Source organism: Chroicocephalus ridibundus, chromosome 2, assembly GCF_963924245.1.
Source record: "Chroicocephalus ridibundus chromosome 2, bChrRid1.1, whole genome shotgun sequence".
NCBI classification, from domain to species: domain Eukaryota; kingdom Metazoa; phylum Chordata; class Aves; order Charadriiformes; family Laridae; genus Chroicocephalus; species Chroicocephalus ridibundus.
In genome coordinates this window covers 112,291,586-112,317,805 of record NC_086285.1, presented here as the reverse complement: position 1 = coordinate 112,317,805, position 26,220 = coordinate 112,291,586, and the positions used below count along the sequence as shown (strand labels likewise).

The 26,220-nt window shown below is 40.5% G+C and overlaps 1 protein-coding gene across 1 annotated transcript in view; it reads left to right on the top strand.

Moving 5' to 3' along the window:
- Positions 1-2,717: 2,717 nt before the first annotated feature.
- The window catches only part of GNAL (G protein subunit alpha L), a 201,716-nt gene continuing 178,213 nt past the window's right edge, over positions 2,718-26,220 (top strand). The window contains exon 1 of the mRNA XM_063326508.1: positions 2,718-3,520. Within this exon, the coding sequence (XP_063182578.1) occupies positions 3,070-3,520 (451 nt within the window). The 5' untranslated portion in view covers positions 2,718-3,069. The remainder of the gene's footprint in view (positions 3,521-26,220) is intronic.

Sequence of the window (26,220 nt, the reverse complement as noted above, 5' to 3'; positions counted from 1 at the left end):
GCGATTGGACAAGGTGCTAGATAATCTCATCTAGCCTACCTTTCCTATGAAAGGTCAGACCAGATGATGATCTTTCAAGGGATCCCTTTTGGGGTCCCTTCCCCACAGAACACTACTGGGATGTTCTATGATTCCAATTTCAGTTAACGTAATGAGAATCATAGGTAATTAGTACTACTGCAAAGCTAAGCCAGTCACTAAGCTCTTATTTGAATGACTAACCTTAGAAAATGTTGAACATTATTCCATGAAAGATTGTCCAAAGAGCATTCAGATCAGAAAACTGCATCATACAGTTTTCTCACTTTAAATTCTTGAAAATTCCAGTCCACGGTGATCTAGAAGTAGTGATGATCACAATTCCTCTGAGGAAAGAAAGAGACTGCTTATTGTTCTTTATTAGCAGTCATAAGAAAAAATGTAAGAATACTTCTCCCTCAAGACCCAATTTGCTCTTGTAGGTCACTGAAGGATCTTTCAGTGGACCAAACATACTTTGTTTGACATTTTATAAGGTAGAGTATCTGTATCAGTGTTTAGCTGAGTGGCCTGTTTTTCAAGGATACTACCTATCCATAGTTGTTATTACATTGACTGCTATTTCAAAATTATTTATAAAGCATGTCATTTTACAGTGCATATTCTGCCAGGTCTCCTCTGTAACCCTGAATATATCACTCACCTTCCCTGTTACTCACTGAACATATATTGTACATGTCCAGGAGCACATTATTAGGAGAAATTTTATCTAATCTGAACTAATTTTCCCAGATTATGGTATTTCTTTTACTATTTGGAAAGCAGCTCATGATTCCGCAAATGCTGTTGCATGCACCGAGCTCTAAGAATCACCTTCACAAAACTAAGTATGCACATTGACATTTGGGCCCCAAATATTAACTCCCTAACTTTCACCATTACTTTGGGGTTTTTTTTCATGTTTTTATTGTATTGTTGGATGAGTAGCAAAATCTCCTACATGATCCAATTACACTGAAAAGTGTACAGCCACTAATCCCAGGATTCTGGCTATTCAGTCCAGATTGAACATTCAGTTTCTACTTAGCCGAATTCCTGGTTTCGTCTGAAAGCCGAAACCTTTCGCTCACAACCTAAGAGATGGTATATCCTTATGGTCCATAAAAACTTTCAGCCAAGACAGAGCAGCGCTGCAATAGTGGTGAAACATCCTCTGCTGCGGTGTAACCGCTTATATGTTTTGCAAGAAGATTGCAACCAGGACGCTATATCATTGTGTATTAAAACATACAATAGGAGCAACAGCTATTGGATGCTCTTCTCGGAGCTAAAGGCGTCTGTCCAAATAGTTGGTACATGTTTTGAAGGGTATAAGAGAACAACATCTACAGCGTGCTGGATCCTGCTAATATTTTCACTGGCAAAATTTCCTTTGTGGGGTGCAATCACAGACAGTTGATGCTTTCAGTTAAAAGACACCTATTTATTTTATGCTAATGTAGGGTGTTGGGTTTTTTTTCTGGTGAATGTTAATGCACAACTCACCGCTTGGTAAATACATATTTTAGAGGACACTCGTTAAATCATTTCACATGAATAGATCTGTCACAAGAACAATTCTGTTTCCCATATCCAGGAACTAAAAACTGTGGCAAATTTGCTCAAATTCGTTCATCGTAAAGAAGCATGGGAATTGTACCTCCCTCCACTTCTTCATACAGCAGCATATAAATAGCGGCATCTATTAATATAACATTGGCCACTGGAAAAAAATGAGGAGACAAAAACAATGACCTGAAACAACAGGGTCATTACAGAATCCAAAGAGATGCCATACGAATAAAGAGGTTCATGAACGCAGTCGATGTTACTGAGGTAAGAGACTCTAAAGGCATACTCTAAGGTACACCTCAATCGTAATAGTGAACATACAACCTTTAACACTTAGAGACACACTGTTTCACCCAGCAGCCACCTGCCCCCCCCAGAAAAAGACTTACAATTTTATGAAATATGGTAGTAGAAAAAATGCTGAGATTATGAAGAATTGGGGAGATGGATCAAGCGGAAGGAGAGTGCCTTTGAGATGTGTTTGGAGTAACCTGAATTTGTCCTGCATTTCGGGTCAAGGAGGGCTGTGGTTGACTTCCATCTAGCTGACTTCAAGCACCAGCCTTCCCTCGGCAGTGGCCTTCCCTCGGCAGTGGCCCGCAGCTGCACACTGCCGGAGCGCTACTGCTGCCAAGGCCGACGGCCGGAGAGAACGTCGCCTCGTTATTTTCACCTACCCTCGGCAGCCAAAGCCATCCTCCCACCGCTCCATTAGTCAGTCCAGGGGCGAGGAGCCACCTGTGTGTGTAAAGGCGCTTGAAAAAAGCGGATTGTGTCCGTGAGGATGGCGGGCGGGGGGCTGCCTCGGCCTCTCTGACTGAGGGATCCCCTCTCTGTGAGAGGGCCTCGGCCTTGGCCTTCTCCTGCCCGTCAGGGGCTTAGGCCTCGGAGGACAACCTGTTGTGCCAGGGGACACCGGCGTGGGGTGGGGGTATCATCTCCCGGAGCTCCCTCAGCCCTTTCCATGAGGGAGGAAAGGAGGAGGGCGGCTGGTGTAGGCAGCGGGGGGCTGGCAGACCCTCGCCCCCCTCTCCCCCGCCGGGGAGCGGGCAGGCGGCCATCGGGCGGGGTGGCGTGAGGGGACGGCGGAGCCGGTTCGGGGAAGGTGGTGGTGGTGGGGAACGGCGAGCGTACGTGTGTGTGCGTGTGTGTGTGTGAGTGTGTGTGTGAGTGTGCGCCTGTGTGGCGAGGCGGGCGGCGTGCCCCCGCCCTTCCCCCGCCGGCTGCCCGGCGCTGCGCGGTGGGCTGGCGCTGGGGTATTTACGGTAAGGTGGACCCGGCGGTGGCAGCTCCGGTTGTCAGGTGATCGGCGCTGAGGAGCCGTTGCCGCCGCCGCCGCCCGGGGAAGGAAAATGCAAGATGGCCCAGCGGGGCCGTGAGGGGCTCCGCGGCGCCCCCTCCCCGGCGCGTAGGGCCGGCGGGAAGCGCTGAGGCCAACCCCGCCGCGCCAGAGCCCGTCCCCGGCGGGGGCACCGAGCCATGGGGCTCTGCTACAGCCTGCGCCCGCGGCTCTTCGGCGACGCCGGCGGCGGTGGCTCCATCTCCAGCACCGGCGCCGCCTCGGAGCCCGAAGCCCCGTCCGAGCCTCACGCCGCCCCGCAGCCGCAGCCCCTCGGCGCCCCGCTCCGGCCCGGCGGTAAGCCCGGCGGGGAGGCGGACGGGCCGCCGCTGCTGCTGCAGAACGGCGGCGGTAACGGGGCGGCCCCTGAGCGGCCGGCGCTGCCCAAGGCCGGCGGCCCCGGTGGCGGGGGGAAGGCGGCGCGGCAGCAGGCGCTGCACCAGCCGCCGGCGCTGCAGAGACCCTGGGAGAAGCTGCGCCTGGAGGAGCGGGAGGCGGAGAAGGAGGCGAGGAAAGTCAGCAAGAGCATCGACCGGGCGCTCAAGGAGCAGAAGCGGGAGTACAAGCAGACCCACCGCCTGCTGCTGCTGGGTACGTGGATGTGTGTGTGTGGATGTATGGATGTGTGTGTGTAGATGTATGGATGCGTGCCGGGGCGGGCAGGTGTCCCTGCGGGGCTCCCCGGCATCGCCCCCTCCCCGGCTTCCCCCGTTTTCCTTGGGCGCCCTCCATCCCTCCTTTGTCTCCCCGCTGCCCCCCCTTTCCTCCTCGGCCCGGCCCGGCCCTGCCCTCCCGCCCGCCGGCCGTCTCCCTCCCCGGGCTCTCCCCCAGACAGGTTTCCACCTTCTTTTCCCTTCCTCCTCCCCCTTCTTCTCTCCTCCCCCCTCTTCTGGCCCTGGTTTTGCAATGGAGAAGGCGATCGGCGCTTGTCCTGCGAGGGCGAGCGGCTCCACCCAGGCCGGCGGGCGGGAGCGGCGCGGAGCGGAGCCGGGGGGAGAGCGGCGGGGGCTGCCGGGGGAGAGCGGCCCTCTCCCGGGCCGGGGGACTGCCTCGCCGACAAGTTGTTTTAGAGCCCAGAGCAACTCGGCAACATTAAAACAAACCCCAACCCACGCGGTAGAAAGGAGGAGAAACGGCCATGCATGGGATGCGCGTAGCCTGTGGGTGATCCTCCTCTGCCGTGTGTGAGCAGGGATGGTTTAATGAGGAGCGGTAGTATGGGCTTGTGGCTCCTAAATGAGAGGAGTGCTGGTGAGCAATAGGCTCCTTGCTTAAAGAAGCAGTGAGTGGTGTGAAGGGGAAATGAGCGGGTGTAGGTATGTATATGCCTCGCTGACACCGCCTCTACTACAAGATGTGTTCTTCCGCTGTTGGCTGTCAGATATTTATTTTTTTTTTAGGGATGACTTGTCAGCTTTTGTGCCCTCTTCTCTGAGGTGCTACATGTGGTCTGCTTCTGCTGTTGCCACTGCTCTTTCTAAGCATTAGTTAATAGTCCCCTCCAGAGGATTTGTACCAGCTGATACATTTACAGTATGAAAACCACAGGGGTATCTAATACAAGCATCTCATTTCCTGCAGGAAACAGAACAGTCATACTGCAGGGCTTTTTTTATGGTCTGAGGAGAGGGCTCATTTGGCCTCTTAGCTGTGGTCATAAATCTCTGTTTTCTCTTGGTGTGGAAATACTGATTTGCTTTTGCATTAGCTTGCTTTGCGTGTTTTCGTAAAGTTCTGTGGTATGGAGTTCTGGTGGTTATCTCTGTGTATCCCAGATTTTGGGTAGTCTTAACGTCTATCTTTATAAAGCTGTGTTTCCATGTTATTGGATTCCTTCGATGCTGTTGGTGGGTGAGGGGAGGAGGAAAATATGAAATACAGCGGTGCACACAAGGTATAAGCAATGTCTGCCAGAACTGTAGTGCTCCAATTCTAAAAAACAAATCATGGGCTTTTTTTTCTCATAAAACACCAGCCTGTAGGATACTGCTACAGCCAGTAAAAGGAAAGAGGAAGAAGATGTAATTCCTACTCCATGGAATTAATGATATTATTTGTAAAATGTTTCTTCTGATACTTGAACTGGTATGGTATTTGACGCCAAAATTTTAAGTATTCCATTTAAAAAAAAACCTGTATTTTTAAAAGGTTTCTTCCTTCTTGTAATCTCTGAAAGTGTGTTGCGACCTGTATGGCTACAGGAGGGCAAAGGTACTGGTTGGTGGCCTTCCTCTAGAGAGCAAAGTAATTCCTTGAACAAAAGGATCCTAACAAATAGATACTGCCTGTAGTCTATAACACGGGTGGTTGTCATAGTAAACCAGATCAGTAAACACCTGTTCAGAAACAATGCTATTTGAAAAATAAACCATCTCCGACCCTTGGCACCCTGAAAGAAACTCAACACTCCTAAGACTCTCTGCATTGAATTTTGTATTAAATCTGTGTCATAATCAGAAAATACTCTCTTGATCTTCATATCGCAGAGAGGAAATGCTGGATTATTGTTTCAGCCCTGGCAGATCAGGGCCTGACATAAATGTTTGATTTGGATGTAGGGAGAGCTGCAGGTGCTTTGTGTTGCTGTTTGCAAAGGAGTAGAAATGCTGCTCTAGATAAGAGGAAAATATTTAGAATGGGGAAGGGTTTATTTGTCAGAGAAGGAGTAAAGCAAAACTGCATTGCACAAGGTAATCGTTTTCAGCCTTGCACAGAGGAAAAGACTTAGGATGTATACAAAGGTCTTTTAGAATAAAGAATATTATCAGCTTGATATTTTGTAGCATTTCTGGTGGTAAATAACTCGATCCCTGTCCCTAAGGTCTTCCTAGCAGAGTGAACCTAAAAAGCATACCTTTGCTAGAGAGAGGAGGAATATTTTTGGAGATCAACATGGAGGAAATGCATAGCAGAGGGGAAATGGTGAATGCAGTGACAGCAGAGCACCGTCACAGAATAAACAAAGTTGAGCAACAGCCTTGGTGGGGGCTTTGTTTGTTTCTTTTTTTTAAATACAAGTTTGTAAATAATACCTTCATTTTGGTTTGTCCTTTATGTCTTGTACATGAACTGGAGCAAGCTTATAGAATATTATTAAAATTTTAGAGGAAAATGCAGTGTCTTTTAAGGAGCTACTACTAGATAGCAAAAGGGTATGGAAATAAATGCACTAGTATAAGAACACTAATAATGTCTAGAGTCTCTAAATAAGTAGTATATTAGAAGAGAAGCTTCTATAAATGTTTGAAAATGACCTTTCCCTAAAAGCCCACTAATTCTCCTTTTATTATGTCAAATAAAACCAATCAGCTTTGTGATGAGCTGTGCATATAAGTTACCAAAATATTACGAAGTCTCAAAGGCTTTTTTTTAGTGTACGTTGGTAAATAGCTCTCTAAGAACATGTTCTTGCCTGTCACAGCTTCCCCCCAACTAGTGTCTTGTGCTGCACATGATGTTTTGACGCTCCCCTCTAACCTACATTTGGAAACACTTAATGTGTTTTGTCATAACCAGTAACTGTGAAAAGGAGTGTGTGTGGTAAGTCCTCAAGAACAGCTCTCTGTGTGTGCCTCCCACATAAATAGGTGTATTTGTATCAGGTGCCTATAACTGTGATGCAGGGGCTCTACTGGTGCACTACAGTAACAGCAAACATGGTTTGGGTTAGTTTGTTTTTCCTCTTTTGCAAGAAGATGAACCCACATAAAATGGAAACTTGCCTTCCACCACAATCGTCTGTTTCTTGTTTAATATCCACTTTAAAAAGAGGAGAGAGAGCATGAAACCTTGGATTGATTTTTGTGCACTGTATTATTTATGTTTTCCCTTTATTTCCTTTTATTTTTATAAGTGAAAATGTTAACCTGTGTAGAGTTCTTAGGATGCTTTTGCTAACTCTGAGATGAGGATTTATTTATTTTCTTTTAAGCATGCATATTTATTGCACAGATTTACAGGGCTTGGTCAGTGTTGCAGCTTTGGTTTCTGTCTTGTTTTCTGTTTGGTCTTTTTTTCCAGTCAACTGCAAACACTCTCTTCTACAAGACTGTTTTAGCTGCTGACTTCCTAGAAACTGTACAAACATTACAAATCACTTTATAGAACCGATTTAAATTCTCATTTCCAGTCTCGTATTTTAACCTGTTTTGTGAGTAAGTGGAGTGAAGGAGGGTTGGCTCTAAATAAAGCGCTAGCTGTTGTGGTATAATTAAGGCTCACGTAATGTTGAAGTAAGCCATAGAGAGAAATAATTTTTTTTCCTAGATAGCTGTCATCTTCCAGTCTCCTGGCTCCTGTTTTTTCCGTTTCCCCCTGACTCCTGCTTGCTGTCCTAAATTTGGATGACTTTCTCAAGCAGAACTCATTCTTTTGCACTTCCCTGCTAAACTGAAACTGAAAGTGCTGGAAGTAAAAGCTTTTCAGTTCAACAGAAACTGAAAGTAATGATATAGGTAGGGATTGAGGGAGAGAAAAGGAGATACTAATTTTCTTCATTTAAAAGGTACTGTAGCTGCTTACATGATATTTAAGTATTTTGATTTGGTAGTGAAATTTAGACATGTTTGATGATGCTTATGTAGAAAAGGGTATGAAAAACAAAGAAACATAGCTCTTCTGAATTCATGGAAATCAAATGCAAAGACGCCTTATTAGCCTTGGGGAGTTCCTAAGCAATACACCCCTGAAAGCTCAAAGGTGTATAACAAAAGTAATGCTTTACTACTGTTTTATTTTCTTAACTAAACGCCTATTGACTGTTGTCAGAATTAAACTGTGTTGCCAAAAGGATTTCTGCTCCAGCAGTGGCTTTTAGTCTAAAATTGCAGTCTGTTATTTATATATGCTGCAGCAGCAAACCGTTAAGTTTATCATCCCAAACCCAATATTACGCATTAAACTTAATAAATCTTATTTAAAAAATAACTTTCATTTTGACTGTTATATAGTGCTAACTTATGCTCATTGATAAATACCTGAATTTAGCTTTGCCTGATGTGCTAAGATACTTCCCCTGTATCTGCATAAGGTTATGTCCTTGGAGTGTTTTTTCTGTTACTGCCAGAGATTATGCCCTTCCTGTTCCGAAACTGGGCTGGGCACCACCGCTTGTGTTCCAGGGTGTTTCACCCTCTTGTTGCATCCTGTATATGCCTATCTCGTCCTAAGAAAAAAAACATATTGTTTTGTGCTGTGATAGATTTAGGATCCCAGCAGCTGGGTAGTTCTACCATGTAGGTAATGGATATATAATTGGTAGGAACAGATATTTTCAGGACTTGAAAATAATGGGCTGCAAATACTGACCAATGTAATAAAGTAAATGGGTTTTATAATCCCTAATCCTTTGCATCATTCACATGTCTTCCCAAATGCTCTTCTGCTTTTGTCGTAACTTATGGCATCATATTGAAGTGTATATGTGCTCCTGGCAGATGAGGAAACCAGTAATCATAAGTTATCAGGACATGCTGGAATTAGTTCTTAACTATGGGGGGTTTTTAAGGGTACTGAAAGCAAACCCTGATTTACAACACCTAACTTTTTTTTTTTTGTTCTGTAGATTACCAATTAATTGCATTTACACAGAATCACAGAATGGTTCGGGTTGGAAGGGACCTTAAAGATCATCCAGTTCCAACCCCCCTGCCATGGGCAGGGACACGTCCCACTAGACCAGGCTGCTCAAAGCCTCATCCAGTCTGGCCTTGAACACTTCCAGGGATGGGGCATCCACAACTTCCCTGGGCGACCTGTTCCAGTGCCTCACCACCCTCACAGTAAAGAACTTCTTCCTGATATCCAATCTAAATCTGCCCTCCTTCAGTTTGAGGTCGTTACCCCCATGTTTAGCTGTTTTAACTGATTTCTATTCTTTGATTAAATTTGCTTATTTTTTTAATCACTTAATATTTAACGAAAAAATACACTTATTTTATTCTATTCCATGTTACGTGTATCAGTGCTGGGAGGCTCTAGCTGCTGTGCAAAGTTGGGTTCTGCAGCTGTTACTTAAACAATATGAACTTTCAGTTATTAGGCAAGTTTTGTATATCGTTATGTATTCCACAAATGCTTATTGTAACATAATGTCTTAATTAAGCAAGCTATGCTAATATCTTTGTCATTTTAAGCTCCTATTACCATTGTAACTTCTTGACTGTGGAAATTTTAAAGAGTGTGTTGACCTTCTGGACTTGCACCTCTCTTTTCCCTTTCCCTGTGCCTTTTTCCCCTCAGTTTAGAAGAAATAACTGTTTGAAGCTTTGTTCCCATGTTCATCCCTTTCCACTGCTCAACCCCACACTCCACATTTCTTGCCTTGCCAGCCCTTTGGCATTCCTTAGCTGAATCTTACAAGATTTTTTTTTTTTCAATCTTCAAGATAACTGTATAAATAATAGCTATATTGTGGGATTATTTATTCTATTTTTCCATTTTAGCACAGTGAAACTGTACAAATTTGGGGAAATATTTACTGATTTATTTTTTTTTCCCTAGAGTAATGGCTTCCTTCAACTTTCTTTTCAAGTCACGTACCATTTGATCTTAGAAAGCTGAATTAATTTTAAAAAAAATTCTTTCTTTTCTTTTTAATCAAACAGTCTGGCTGAGCTGAGGGGGAAACCTGTCCCTCCCTCTGCTTACCAAGTTTAATTTATTTGATAGCTTGTTCTAGAAACATTTTGCTTTTGCTGAATGATGTAGAAATGGTTCTTCTCCACAAACTTCTGTATAACAGTAGAGAAACAAAACGGTGCAAGTAAGGTAACAGAGCTGTCACTTGCTGTCTGGTAGAAGGGATAGAAACTTCTGAGTTACCATTTTGCATTGGTGAAGTCTTGACCATACCTTTTGATGTTTCCTTAATTTCTGTGTGGTTTGGATCTTTTGTAGTGTCCAATAAGAGGCTTTTCTTAGAGTAGATGCTGGATGGGTTGCACAGATTAATAAAATGAAGCATGGAGCAGATGTTATTCAGCCCATTGGCTGGTGCCACGGTCCAAAAGAAAGCTAATGCTGTCTTTCACTGAAGATGCAGATCTATTTTGAGAGATGGAAAATGTATGTCAGTAGTTATTACTTACTGTGTTCCTAATAAAAACAGCCTTTTGTAGATGGTTAAAATCATCCAGTTATGGTTAAAATTTACAGCCTTGTACAGTTAGTTGTCCAATCCTGTGAAGTATTTGTTGCGCTGCAGTCATCAACGCATCTTTCACTTAATGGGCAGAAGCTTTGTCTTACTGTTCCATTACTTACAACTGGCTGACACAACCATTTACAACTTTTATTTTTATAAGTATATATATGTTTTCTTTTATGACTGATAATATTCTAAATCAATAAGGCTGGGTGGTTTGTTTGTTTGCTTTTTAAATACCCGGGAGTGCAGGGTCTGGAAGAAATGCAGCCTCCTCCCTTGCCTGTGCACATCATATTTATGCCTTTTCCAAAAGTGGATGAGCATGTTAAGTATACTGACTAGCAATATTTCATATTATCTATCTCTGTAGCACTGTATAGCTGTATGTGAAACTCCTGTGTATCATGATTTGTCTGCACGTGAACAACAAATAAAAGTTTAAGGACTTAAAGCCTTGCTGGTAAACTGTATTAAGAAGGAAGGACATGTTGCTTGGGATTAGAATAGATAAAAAGACGTTAAGAAAATATTTTTTTTTCTTTGTTTGTATGCAAAGCATCAACAAATCTAAGAAGAACCCTGCCACTTAATGTTTGTAACATAAGGCGTAACATCAATCACCTATAGTGGAAGATCTTAACTGATAAGATCTCTTTGAAGTCAAATTTGAATTGCTTCCTCATAATCTGGTCTTTTACATTTGTTTATTTTTAAAGTTAAGTTTGAAGAGTCATAAATTTCACTTATGTTTAAAGTAATGCTAAGTTTCAAGAATAATAAAGATATATTCTTTCCCAAAATACCATTACTGTAGTAAATCAATCCATGTCATATTTTAAATTCTATACTGTTATCTTGATTTTAGCCAAGAATTTCCCTCATGTGGGAACAACAGGCATTTTGGACCTTATAAAGCTGTTTGAAAGTAGAAAGGTGTTGTGTGGTTTTTTGGGTTTTTTTTCCCCTGAAATATTTAAAATAAACAAAAAGAATTGAAAAGTCTTTCACTTTCTCTATGTTAGGAAATACAATCTTGGCAGTTTCTTTTAAGAAGACTGCATTCCTATAAAGGGCAAAAAGGAAGCTCTTCTTAGCAATCAGTTCAAGCAAATTGTCTAGCTGTCTTCAGAAGTTGTAGAAAAGGAGGACGTTCCCTCAGTGATTTTGGTTAGTGCACGCAATGGAGACAAGTAGCAGGCTGGAAAATATCTGTAATAACAACCTGACAATAAATTGAGTCCACACTCTCTGCAGGTGTCATTTCCTCACCCACAATCCCTTTTTTTTAATTATTTGAAAATACATACTTTATGATACATGTAATATACTCTATATTTAATTTCTATTGTATGTGGATTAAAGTGGGTAGAAAGAGTTTTACTTTTCCATCGTGAAGAAAGGCGGCTATGTTAAACTGACAAAAGTGCAGATGATCATGGATCCTTATTCTTCTGTGCAAGTATAATTTATATTGAGCAACTTAATCTTTTATTGAAAACTATAGTGAATGTTGCTGGAGACATGACCAACTCTGTTATGCTACAATTCTCTTAATTATGGAGAGTTAGTCATTCTGGATCTTGAAGCAAATGGAGAACGCACTGCATGGTGTTATGCAGTGCCTTCACAATAATTATCTTTATTTTCTTGAATGCCTTACATGTGGAGGACTAAGCTACAACAGAAGCAAGTTGCTTTTTTTCTTGAGTGAGAGCACTCATTCTTGTTTCCCATGCTTGAATATTAATTTCATGTTGATTGAAGGATAGATTTCTATTCCAGATGATGTTTTTTCAGATAGAGATAGACACACATGGGTCTGTGCATGCACATACATGACCACTGAAGTTCTTCTAAAACACAGTAGATGGCTGTGAGGAGTCTGAGCTAAACCGGCCTTTGGGAGTATGTGGCTGGATTGTATCCTGGTGTATCTTATAGTCTTAAAGCGTCATCAGAACAGGGCAAGTCTAATGGATTCTGTAACAAGATTGGGTTTTTTCATCCTTTGACTCAGTGGACATTTGAATTACAAAATAGACTCATGGTGTTATCGTCTGCCTTCTCTGAGCTTGCTCTGCTTCTCTAATTCACTTTCTAGGAGATAGATGAACAAGATTTTGAGCACTTCTAACATGTACAAGCCTTTGCAAAGACGAACTTCTTTTTTTATGTTCTTATGCAAACGATAAACCTAAGATGCAGAAGAACATAATAATTTGTATAAAGGACATATGCAGAAATAACTAGTTCATAATCTGCAGAGGTATGGTTAAAGAGATGGGGTTTTTTGATTGGGAAAAAAAGATTTTATTTTTTTTTCCTTTCTAAATGGCAAGTTGTTGTGGAAGGTATTTATGTTTTGTAATGTGCCTATTTTTCCCCCAATCACCTAATGTTAAAAGCTGAACAAAGAAAAAAAAAATCCTTGATGTGTACAAGATAAGCGCAGCTAAAGCAGAAAAACTTTAGATTCTTGTAGTATACTACAAGCACAGCATCACACATAACAGTGGTATACAACCTAGTCACGTTATAAACAAGCAGGAAAACTGCATTAAGGATCGGCTATAACTTAAGTTGACTTTTGCGTTCTTCTATTCGTTGGGTCTGCTGACTTGTGAGCATGGCTTAATGCAGAACAGTAGCTATTCAAACTGGTTTGCTTTTATCCCTTGAAAATATTTCAGTGAAGGAAAACAGATGGGAACTACAGGGCTATAATTCTGGTTCAGATTGAATAGTTGATCTTCCTTTGATTTAACATTTTGAAAGAAAAACATGAATTTCAAATTCTTCAGAGTATTTTCTCACACTTTTTTGGGGGGGAAGGGGAGCAGAAAAAACAACCAACCAACCAAGAAACCACCCTTCTTTCATGTAAATTCTGATGGGTTTGGTTTGTTCAACAGAACTGAAGTTCAAGCTCATATTGATCTGGATTGTCCCTATAGATGAAATAGCACTGAAAGGGGGACACAAGTTTTTTGCACTTGGAGAAAGACTGGATAACAAACTGCATTTAAATAACTGCCATGCATTGTTCCTTTTAGTAAATACATTTTTTGTCCTATTTTTAAGAATATTTTGCACATCCTTACACTTTCTGTGATTGATTCTTTAGTGATCTAAAGCATTTAATTTCTCTTAATGGAAGACTGATACAGAAGCAGTAGAGTTATACTTGATTTAGTGCTTCTTGATGTCTTCCTTTCAGATCAGGAGCTGTAGCAGTCCCTCTGATGCTTCCGTGAGTTGCCAGGTGCACCCAGGGTGTATAAGGCTGTTGCTCCAAATTCCATTGCTCCTGCTTTAGGTTTTCTTATTCTACTCGATGTGACATCCGAATTCATGAGCTTGTTTGCTCAATAATGTCTTTCTAATTTGATTATTATTGAAACAGTACAGTTGGTGTGTTGGGATTCGTTGTTCTTTTAAGTAATATTTAAGTAATATTTAAGGCAGTAACCTATCACTGCTACAGCCTTCTACCTCTTAACTCTATGTGTAGAGGTGAGGATGTTGACTTAGCAGAGACCGGGGTGAAAAACCAAACAAAAATGCCTATAGCGGTGTATGGTTTGCAATATGCAGAACTCTCTTCTGTCAGTGGATTCTGGCTACAGGTGTATGTCAGCTGTGTCTTTGAACTACCAGAGATGGAAGGAAAACTTTCATGGAAAAGCTGAAAAGTTGAGGATAGTTTCTTGATACTTGAAGTTGTTCATAATTTAAATGTAGAAAGGATCACCTGAAGAGGAATCCACTCCAAAGACCATTTGACAATAGTCCCTGTCTAGCTAAAAAAGATTCACAGATCTGTGATCTATCTGCCAGAGGCTGAATAATGCTTTCCAACATGTCAGGAAAAGTTAAAGCAATGCAGTAGAAAGGTGAAACAGACTGTGTTACAGAAGGGTTTTTGGGGTGGGTAGGGGTGAGGTGGGACTGTCTTTCATGCTGCTTCATGCTATGCCCAGTACCATTGCTAGTGCTCCTGGTCCAGGCGTTTCAGGACAAGGAAACAGGGACTCTGATGCTCTGAAGGAGAATGGGCAGATGTTTCACGCTCAATCTGCCTCCCTGTACAATGCTTAAGAACAGTTATGTGTTAGTACCTGGTTCTGCTCTTGGGGGAAACCATTCACCGTAATACCACAGTTTCCCGGGTTTTTGTGCATCGCTTGTGTGACGAATGGCAGGCACAGCCTCCCAAGGTTCTCTAGCACCTGGTGTTCTAGTACATATAGATTGGGTGCAGGGCAAAACAAATATATAACCTTCTCAAGCCTAAACAGCATAACATCAGTACATCCTACGAAGTTGACTGCCACTGAAATGTAACCTTTTCTTAATTACAATGTTTCTCTAAGATAAGAAAGGACTTGGGAGCAAAGTTTTCTTCTGTTTTGTTTTTGGAGTTTTTTCCTCCCCTCCTTTGACTTCCTATTTAAATAGAATCCAAAGCCTCCCTATAATACCTCACTTTGTGTTTGTTTACAGGTCAAATAAACTTACTTAAAAGTAAGAATTTCTGACGTTGGTTATTTTTTTCCCCCTATGTATTCTGTGTCTTACTACACCAAGTAGAAGAGTAATTAAAAACTTACTTGAACTGGCTGTTTACATGATGTGCAAAGAAATGTTGAATTAATCCCACTTAATTCTGTGTCAGAAAAAAAACAATTTGAAGATACTACTGAGTACCGAATAAACATACAGCATCTTTTGAGCTTGGGTCTTTATCCCCTAACACAGTTGTTTCTAAGGCTAGAGTGATAAAGACTTTAGTATTTGTAGCTGCTTCATCAGCATGAGGTAAGCAACCAGACAGTGGAGCAGATTTAAGGAATTTATGAGTAAGTAGACTGAAAGTCCAGAAGTGACCAGTGAAATTTTTCCATTTGACTATGTAACCAAGAAATCATTTTACTTCCCAGTAGTCTCCGTGCTCTAAATTAATAAGTTGCTTGAATTTTAACAAGAGTCTACTAAGATCTTCTACTGAAGGTTACTAAGGTAATCTTCATATAAAGTGTTCAAGCAGTGGCATTGTTTGGGAATTTTTTTCAGTTCTGAATAGGACACACACTCTGTCCCACCCACCGGCTTCAGCTTCTACTTGGTTGGAATTCATGCTACACTTGCTTTCTCCAGCTTGTTTGTAGCTGTAGCTCGCATAGTTATTCCATTCCTTGAAAGAGAACAGGCTGGAAAATATTTCTTAAAATCTGCGATCTTCATGTATTGTTCTTGTCTGAACTGTTTTTTCAGCATCTCAGAAGTGGGCAATGCTTGCTTCTAATGGTGTTTTTGTTTGTATTTATTTTCTGGAGGAAGCATTGCTTTTATTTTTGACTTGGTTAATCAGACAGTACAGAATTACTATATATCAGCTTCTAGAGATATGACCTTGCAGAGGCTCGTTAAAGAGTATTTTTTGACTGTACCATGCTTATCAGAGAGTTGCTGTTCTCCAACGTTATTGCTCATCCACACTTCAGTCTTTTGTTAAGCTAATGTTATTCACAGTGGTATCTTTAAACAGCGATGAAAAGTTTACTGATCCTATGAGGACCTTACTTGTTACACTGCAACTAGTTGATGATTCACAGTTAGTTCTCGAAATCCATATATTAGGTGATTCTTGATCCACTTAAAAAGTGTTGTATTGATCATTTGCAGAATAACATCAGGCATACATGTGCTGCTTATTTATAGCTTACGTCTTATATTGATATCAAATATCTTATATTGACATAAGCCTTTAACTTAATAAACTGTGTTTATTATCAATATCCCTTAATTAAAAATATTTATTTTTAATTAAGCAAATAACTTATTACTGCTTCATTGGCCTTATGTGGTAGATATAGTCCTGTCCTCGATGGAATGTGATTTTTGTCAGACTGTGTGTAATCTAAATAACGGGATCTCATACGTGAAAGCCTTTGTTTTCTGAGGCCTTGAGGTTATTTTGCAGAGTAACAGTAAATGTAATTGACCTTCTTTATGCCATTATTTGTGGTGATTTGCAGGACATGCTTGGATCCTTCCTGTAAGGAATTCTCCTGTAAATATTAGGAAAAGAACTGTTTCAATCACCTTGTGAAGAAAGAGGGCATGAATCTCTGTTCAAAGAACTACTTGTGTTGACACACACAGTGTTACGTGCTGTTACTGTTTTAAGGTAAAGAACATAACCTGACTTTTCTGGGTAAATGTTTTCATTAAACAATGAGACTGGTTATTCACCTCTTGGTCTAGCATGGTCTAGAAGAGCATGGTGCCATTATGATTTCTAACAAAACAAAATAATTTTATTAACTTGAGATACTTTGGAAACAGCAGTGTTTTGCTTGGTCCGTTCCATCTCTAGAGTATAGTCTGTTTTTAGGGGACTTCAAACTGTTCACTTCCCCCTCCTTTTCTTAAAATAGAGATAAGTTTCATATTTAAAATGATGCTTTCAATAAGCTGACAATGTTTTGTCAAGATGAAATATTAAGCCAATTGAATATTTACTGCTACTACAGACCAGAGCAGGAGGGAAAAAAATAATCTCGTGATGTTTTGTGTTTTCTTCTTTTATTTGTTACTAGCTGTGATTCAAAAGTGTCTTTTGTGCTGTTAGACCTTGCAGGCGGTTGCTTGAACCTTTTATGAATGCTGTCTTTCAAATCAGCTGATTCCTGTTACGTTTTGCCTTCTTTGTTTATGGCTGGGAAGTTACTCTTCATGCAGGTTTTGAAATCATCTTTACCATAAAAGAGTCCAACTCAAATTCTAAAGCTCTTAAATCCTAGCACTTAATGAATTAACTGTTTTATTTTAGGTCAGCTTTTTGGTAGCTTTTTTTTGGTAGCAGTTAGGAAAGATAATTAATATCTGTTGCAAAAACTGTTTATTGTCAGAATTGTTGTATACGTTACATGTTGGAAATCAGCTCTTATTCTGGCCCTTTACTAACATAAAGGCAGAGTTCTTACCTTCGTAATCCTCCTCTTTATTAATAGGTATTTGAGTGAAGAGTTAAGTCTCTGTGAATGCATTGTGATATTCTCATTCTTTAACTCATCCTAAATGCGCACTAACGGGTATCTCAATTTATAAAATACTTGAGTGAGTGCATCATCCTGTCATCATACAGTTGGGGTTTTTTTCTTCTCAGGTGTATACATTTTTTCAGAGCGTAGGACGGCTTGAAAAGCTTTCTTGACCCCCATCCATGGTTGGCAATGTATTTAACATTTCAAAGGGTAGCCCTTCCTCTGTGGGTGTTCTGATAAATGCTGTAGCTGGAGCCAGGTCTTCTAGCATTTTAATTAACTCTCCACATAGGGAGCCTTCCTGTGGAGGAAACGTGCATTTTCTTTAAAAAGAGCTTCCAAAATAGGTTGCGAACATAAACCATGATGGAGAAAAAATAACTTGAAATATAGGAGCAGTTGTGTTACTGTAGTAATTTATGTAAAGATCAGTTGTTAGTCAGTGTAAAGTGCAAGTATGTAAGACGCATACTTACACTGAAAGCATAGTAAGTCTTGCTGTGGCTGCAAGAATCCCAGATGTGAACTTAACTCTGCAATGTCATCAGTCTGGAATTTACTGCTGGAGTTGGAAGAGGGAGCTGAGACCCAGAGGCATGGCAGAAAAATGTTTTCATGAATCTCATCTTTGAATATCTCATTTTTCAGCTTGAATATGGTACATGTCATCAGAAGTGCTTCAGAAGTACTGAGTGGTTTTGTCTTCCACCAATTTCAACTGGAGTCAAATGGTCAGCATTGAGGAAGACTTAGACACAGAAGTGTTGTGTTGCATACTCTGAATATATCAATTCCTTCCATAACAATATTCTTTATTTTTGTTTTAGTGCTATTTTTGTCACTTTGTACCTGCTTCAGTCACTGAGTACTTATTTAAGTGATGGTGATAATTCATTCATTTAAAATATGGTACTTTTTTTTTAAAGGGAGCCCATGAAATGGAGTATGCAACCCCTGACTTAACAGCAGCATGCTGAAAAAAATCATGTAGATTTCAGAACAGCAGACTTCTTAAAATATTGACAGAAACACTTATTTGCTTGGGTTTTTTATTTTTTCCATTCTGATGATAAATGTCCATTGTTATTCATCATGGAAAACTTCAGGCTGAGAGGTTAAAAGCTAATAAAATCAGCTAAATGGTGTTGTATAATGAAAATCATTAGGGAGACTCAACTACAACAATCAGTAGGGTTTGTTTCTGACTATAGTTAAACTATCACATATAGTAAAACTGTCACAACCTGTAAAGGTTGGGCATTTCTGGCATGAAGGGTATCTGTGCAAACCTTCAGCGTATATCCTGTATATCAGCATGCGTTGTGTTGTCTTTGATTAAATGACTGTCTGTGCTTCCTTTCTACATTCCTTATAGGCCCACGCCTGCCTTACAGTATATACACAGTATAGAATAAATAAGAGCAACTGCTGACTGCATGTCATCTTCATTTTTTTTTTTAATGTGGAATAATTCTTGCATTGTATACAGAAGTCTTCAGTGTCTTGTGTGGATTTTTCTAAGGAGTGAACCATAGATATGTTTCTTGTTCTGCAGATGGAAAATCTACATAGAAGTAACACATGATCAAACGTACACGCCATCTAAATTTTAATTATTAGTTTAGATGTCTACAGCCTGGTCTACTTCTAAAATTATTTTAGAGAGCTGGTACAAAAAGCTCCTACCTTTGGTGTCCAAATTACTATGTTAATTTTTACTAGAACTTCTAAAAACTGTTTCTCAAATTAAATACTCTTGAGAGTGTAAGGAAACTTAATGATAATGCTGCAGCTGTACGCAGAACTCCTCTGATGGCTGTGCATCCGGGGCGTAAAAACTCAGCTGGGAAGAAACTGAACCTTCTGGTACTATTTTTATGTCCCAATACCGGCTTAATGATCTGGGCCTCTGAGATGCTGATCAGAGTAGTTCCTGTCATGACAGCATGAAAAAGTCTTCAAATCTTAAAAATATACTGTTCCTGGGGTTCCTGTCTGTGACCTCCTATTTCTAGGCCAGTGAAGAATGGTGACTTGTAGCAGCTGTTGATACCCTTTCACCTCATTTCAGATAAGTATGAGACGCAATATACTGGAGGGTGTTTTGGCAGCAGCAAGCCATGTTGGGAAAACCGCCCCAAGTTACAAAGGTTATCAGACTGCATTGCTATTGCAGATTTTGATAACTGAAAAGAATCCATCTGACCAGCTTTGGGAGCAAGAGGATAAGCAAAGAATAATGGGAGTTTCTTACTGCACCAAGCTAAGGGCTCTGAGCCTAGACAGATGGACAGTTATATTCCTGCGAGGGAAAACTTTGTACCTGTCCCTCACTGCTAATGCACGACAAGAGTGCCTGGGAAAAAAAAGGAAGAAACAGCTTGTTCTTGCAGTCAGTAACCTGATTTACCCCAAGCTAAAGCGTAGTAGTTAATGAACTGGATGTTACCAGGATTTTTTTGTATGGTCAAGATCCTTTGTAATACTTACTACTTTGGTTTACCATCTCTGGTGATAAAAGTGTTTATGTAGTGGTACAATTTTTAGTATAGAGCTTCTGTATAATGACTAGGTCTGCCACTTTTCCTTAAAAATGTGCACGACTATAAAAGTCACACTTCACGAATATTTCTGTGAGCTGTATTAAGTTATTGAACGTGTCATCAGTGGGCTTGATAATAATGAAGCTTGGAAATCCTGCACTCCTGAACTGAAACAAACTGGGATCCAAATCCCTTTCAAAACATGATGCAATTTTATCTTATTATTTTAGATCCCACATCTATTCTGTTGCTCAGGTCTTTTCTTGTATCTGTGGTGCTGTGCCTGAACTAATAAATACTGTGGGATCTTATCTGAGCTGAAGTCAGTGTTGGGTAAACCATGTCAGTAATTCAGAAATAACTGAGTTGCAGAGCTGGTTTCTGACTGTTGGAACTTCTGGGTACTGTCAGTTGCTCTGAAAAGGCCAGAGGAATTATGAAGAAAGTTCAATGACTTGTCTACAAATATGGAATAAATTTAGACAGAATTTGAATGACTATCTGAGTGGATGTGTAGTCAAAAGAAGCTCTGACTTGACTGCAAGGAGAGTGGAAGAACTGCATCGGTATACCTAAGGTGCCAAATGACTTCTGTGGTAGCACTCAAAGTTTTATGCTGTGTCCCCAGTTATCTGTTAGTTCAGGTGTAAGGGCTGGTGCCACTGGATATGAAGGTACTTGTGTGTGACCTGCCATGTAATCAAATGTGCAGTGGAGCAAACATCTCTGTGTCAAAGAAAGCCTACAGTTCCTCTTCCTTAAAGAAAACTGTAACAGCCCTTTTGCTATGCCGAACGTCTTTCTTTATCCCAGTTTCAACCAGTTTCACCACTTCACTGGTACCACTGCTGTTTGGTTTATCAGCTTGATTTGTTCTTTACTCACCATTTGCTTTGCACAGAATGAAGCAGGTTTCTGTAGCTAAGCTGCCCTGGCTTGTCCCACAGCATAATTAAAACTGTTCATGCTATCTTTGCAATTTTGTGACTTGGAGGTAAACTTGAAAAGAAAACTATTTTTGCGTTAATTTTATTAATTTTATTTTAAAGGCAACTTGCCTTTTTTTTTTTTTTACACGGGAAAGGCATCATGATTAATTTCAAGATCAGTTTATGAAAGATTATAATCTGGTGAAACTTCTGTACAAGGCAGACGGTCATCCGGCATCTTCATAATGGTAACCATTGTTTTTTAGTTTCTGATGAAGTAAATTCTCAGCTTCCTGATGGTTCCCTAACAAAGAGTTGCAAACTTCATGTGGCTTAGTGGATGATCGTTATCAGTTTCCACATCTTGCCTATGAATGAGAATGTCCCAAAGTCAGCTTTTGCTTCTGGTTGTTTATTTTTCACGCCCATATATTTTCAGTCACCTTCTGCCAGACGTAAGTTAAAACTCTTCTGCAAGGCATTCTCCCCACTAATGCTAGGGAGTAGTTCCTTTTGGAAGGCCAAGTGGTCTCAAAGAGAACTTTGATGGAGTGAGATGCACTGGATTGGCACTCATGAATCACACCATGTTACAGTAGATGCAGCAGATAGAATGTTGTGGTTTTCCATCAGAAAGGAAGATGCAAAATTCATAGATTCAGAGATGTGAAGGCCTAAGTCTAGGACCTTACGTTTGATGGTATCTCACTGTGCAGTCCTCACGCATTGATCGTTGCCTCCTTCAGATGTTTCTTGAGCTATTCTGTGACATTATACAAGATTGCTCTATTTTGTCAAGAACTCAAGTCAGAAATAAATCTGTTGCCACCAAAACAGTGATCATGAAGACCACTGTGAATAGTCTCAGTGGAGATGTATTCCACAGCTGCAGGTTGCATTTAGGCTTTGAAGTTCACCAGTGGTAGACAAGGAAACAGCAGCTCTGAAGATATTTGTCAAAGTTTATTACAGCTTGTGATTTACTTTTCTTCTGTTTTCCAGTCCTCCCACCCCCCTTCAAGCTTCCAGTGTATTTGGGATGAAATGCATACACTTCTGTATTGATTGTGAAATTATATTTGATGCTTGAGTAGTAGGTAACAGCCATGCTGTTATTTCCTTTCTGTCTCACAGTTTCCCAACTTGTCCATTTTTTAGCAACCCCTCGTATGGAGAATCTACTCTGGTTAAAGATAGATATGGAAGTCATTGAGAGCTTTAAAACCAGTTCATGTGCCCTTTGCGTTTTCTACAACTGCTGTTTCTGAAGCCATATGGGAAGCAAGGAAGATTGGTGACTGTCCTTGACTTAGTAAATCCTTTCCACCTTCTGGTGGAAATGGTTCAAATTCAGATGGTAGTAGTATCCAAAGTTATTCAGGTCTATAACTGCCTTATCCTGTTTTTTGTAAAGCAGTAAGTCTGACCAACTTTGTCATCTTAGACAAGATTGGTGTCAATTCAAGGTGCATCTGATTCCTCTTTTGCGAACTGTCCATCTTCATTCCTTGAGCCTTCCTCTAACTTTTGGGTTGATGTATGCATCAGACGTATAGGTGAGACCACTTTTACTCATCTAGAAAATTAGTTGATCAAGTGATCAGACCCTTCTGTTGGTTAGAGTCTGACAGCTCTATGTCTGTCATTGCCCTGTCAGAAAAAGAGGAAGGACAGAAGTTCAGTGGTTTCTGGTGTGGCTGGTATGTGCATTCAGTGGATTTTCTCCCATCAAGCTATGAAACAATTCTGTTGGTGTTCAACGGCTGCACCCTCTTCTGGGTGCGGACCTCACCTAAGCAATTTTGTTATGCAGAGATTATAATCTTGGGAAGAACTGAACCTTCACACCAGCTTCCTTAGCCATTCAAAGGCTACGGAAAACATTACGACCTGCCATAGGAGATCTGTACATCAAAGTGATGATGGACATCTCAACTATGATGTGTTACAACCACAAGACAGCAGGCACAAACTCAAGTCTCCTTTGCAGGAAGTGATTCTCCTTTGTGATCCGTTTCCAGACAACTCAGCAGTTTGTTCTGCTCCAGGGCTTTGAATATTTAGTGGAAGAACTGAGCAGAGCTTTGTGTCTCATCTTCTGAGTTAAGTACCTTTTAAGAAGGAGTAAATTGTTCATTTTAGAATTATTTCCCGTGTCCAACTTCCTACCATCCCTGAAATCTCTTTTGCCACTTACAAGTAGTAGCACTAGCAGCTAATTAGCCGAAAGACAAGTAACTTAGTATGTGCACATCAGCTGGACGTCTTCTGCCTTTAAACGTTCTTTTGTTCGCCCTCCCCTCTACTTGAGATCTCTCGTTGTCATTGTTTATCCCTGTCTGCACATTTGCTTTTCAATGCTGTTGGATTTACTCTTCTATATATACCCAGGTGCTGAGCTTGAGCGAGGCTCAAATACAAGTGTTCCCATAGGCTCTGGCTCTTTGTTTTTGAGCAATAGGGTGTACACATTTACAGTACTGGTGTGCATATTAACTGCAGACATCAGTGACTTGAAACTCAGTAGTAATGAGTAAATAATAAACTCACGGGTCTTCAGTGAAATGGGGATGTTCCTGACTTAATGAAATCTCCCAAAAGAGTTTCCTTTAAACATGATTTTTGGCTTGTATTTTGAGACAGAACTAACTCAAACTAAACAAGTGATGTCAAGTTTTAAGAGAAAAAGTAAAGCTGAGAAACCTTTCAGTTTTCCAGTGCAGAAGGAATAGCAAATTATACCTGATACTTGGATTAGGAAGGTTCAAATACAAATATTTAAGGGGATGTGGTGTTTCCCTAAAGATGTTGGGAGAGGAGCGGTCTGCCTTGATATTTTTATGACTTAATGAATATTGTCATTGCAAGCTTTTGGCTTCTCAGGGGGCAGCACGTTCTTACTTCTACAGTTTTGTGTATATCAACTTACCAACACTATAAGTGATGTTCTTATGCAGGCTTAGTTTTCTATCAAAAACTGGTTTAGGCTATTCTTTTCTAGGGTAGGAAAACTGTGGCTGAATAATTCAATAAAAGTCTATCCATCCCAAAAATCCATAAAATTACCAGTGCGTTGTTCTTCTGATTTAAAAAAGTAAACTGTGATTGTCCTATTACATTTTGAGAAAACTGACTCATTGACTACTTGAAACTTTTTTTTTTGCAAATTAGTAAATAGATTTATTTATCAAACCAGCAGGCATGACATTTTAATGGTATGGTGTTAATGAAGTGATGCCACTGTTGCGAGTGATACTGGACTCTTTACCAAAATTTGCATGGTTCTGTGACTTAATGTAAACCACTAAGATGATTAGAAGGGGGCCTTCTTTTTTCAGTAAAACTTGGATGCATAAATAGTGTGTAAATATGGCAGGAGGAGTGAGAGCTGTGTAGAATCTCAGCTGTAAACTCGGTTTAGGACATTTTAGCTAGTTTGGAGAGTTTTCCTGCTTGACTTGTCGCTGACTTCTCCCTGTTTACACCCTTTCAAGGCTTTCAGAGCGGACTAGGAGCCATAGTCTCAAATGGAGTAGCAAACCCAGAAGTGGGACTGACTAGAGAAAGGTTTGCAATTGACTGTTATTCTTCACCATGGGTTCTTCGTGATGAATTTATGTATTCATTGCATTATGTCTGTAATCCTCGTGGTGGCAGCAAATACTAAGGGAGAAGCAGCTAATCTAGTGCATATGACCTGTATTTTAATTACAGTTGAAAAGAACATGCTCATATTTATATTTTTAGCTTCTGTTTCCAGTGGGGCAGCTCGAAAACAGAAGGTCAACTTGAGCTGCAAAACTTCGTCGTCTGTGACTTCAGTTTGTATAAACTGCTTTTAGTTAGCCATTTGGTTAGGAGAAATATTTTTCTCTTTTCCTCCTCACCCCCATACCAGCAGGTAAGGATAGCATTAGTGAAGATCCTCAACTGTTGAGAAAACTTACGTGGCAGGGTTAGAGTTTCAGTTGTCCAAATAGCTGTCCAGAAACTATTTTAATTGTTGAATTGTGGGGGTTTTTTTGTTAACCACAGCACAGGTACCAGGACCCTCCTGTTCTAGGTACTGCTAAAGACAACAATTTGCATACAAAGTCAGGATCTGTCTGATGGACACCGGTTGGAAGCAGAGGGACGGTATCAGCCTGAATGATTGATGGTGGCATAACTGTTGTTAAGTTTATAGTGTCGGGCCTGGAATCCAGCGAAACGTATCAACACAAGGGAAAGAAATACCAAATGTTAGTAGTAAGGTACTGATAACCAAATAACTGAAAAGAGAAGTCACTAATACGTTAAGAAGTTGGCTGCAGATTTAGTACTGTGCCAATTAAAGAAGGAAGCTAGAACTACTTTTAAGTATCTGAAACAGCCTTTTCTGAAGTAGCGTCATTTGACTCGATCATAGGCAGTGGAATTTCTTACTTTAGTCTCATTTGCTCATATGTGAGTGAAGAGTTATTTCAGGGTAGTAGTGTTGGTTTGTAAACCATCACAGGGATGGATTCACTTCATGTTATCTCCCTGACCTCAGAATCACACATCAGTTTCTTGTGATCTTCTTCCCCTCTGCCTGAAGTTGTCAGTTGTTTGTTCTGTCTGTCTTCTGTATTTCATTGGCATAATGCAAGGATCTCATCGTATATGAGGCTGCTAAAACTGAAGCCAATACTGTTGAATTTCGTAAAATACCAGGAAGAGGGAAATAAGGTAGGAAAGCAAACAGCAGTTCATATGGAAAACAGGTAAATACAGTCCGTGCAGTTTTTGCAGGACTACTTCTAATATCTGAGCTTAGTTTGTTTAAAACTAGTTCAGGTGCCCTCACTCAGGTAAGGATGAAAATACAGTTTGTCTCTGCACGGTATTCCATTTAGAAGACTCAAGAGGTGGAAAATGGGTAAGAAATATTTATATGGGGCTATTCCCTGTATCTCAAAAGTGGGCTAAAAGGACAATTTAATGGTGCTACCTTCCTGAGCTGCTTAGGGTAAAATGCATTTAAAAAGTAATAAAATTGAAGGGATAAGCCACTGTGCCTCTAGACACCTGCCCACTTGCCTTTGAGTCTTTATTTTAGTTGTTTGAAGTCTTTTTTTCAAATAAATTTGAGAGCTCAAGACAGAAAACTCTGACAAACTAATTATAGGACCAGGATGAATTGTTACTATATGAGAATCAAGAAGAGGATTCTCATTCTGTAAATAGCATTAAAATACTATTAGGGAAAAGCACTATATGTTCTCCATATTCATATTGGTCTTACAAAGACCATGCATCAAGACCAACCCTCTTTCTAACATGAGATAACTTTTATATGAGGTTAAGCTGATGCATCCTGAAGAGTACAGACTGATGTGTGCAACTTTTCATTGTAGTCGTGCAAGTTTAAGCAATTCTCCGGAAAATCACAGTGCTGGATCTTAAAACTGCAGTGTTACTCAACAGTTGGCAGAATCTCCTTTCCTTTTTCTTAATGCTTATTTTGCCTTCTTGCCACTGTCTCGTCCAAGGCAGTTTTGAAGCTTGATAAGCCTTGTTTTATGTTGTTAAATGTGGTAGATTATGAACTTCCATTCCCCAAATCACTACTTGTATTATAAGTGTTAATGATGGGATTGCC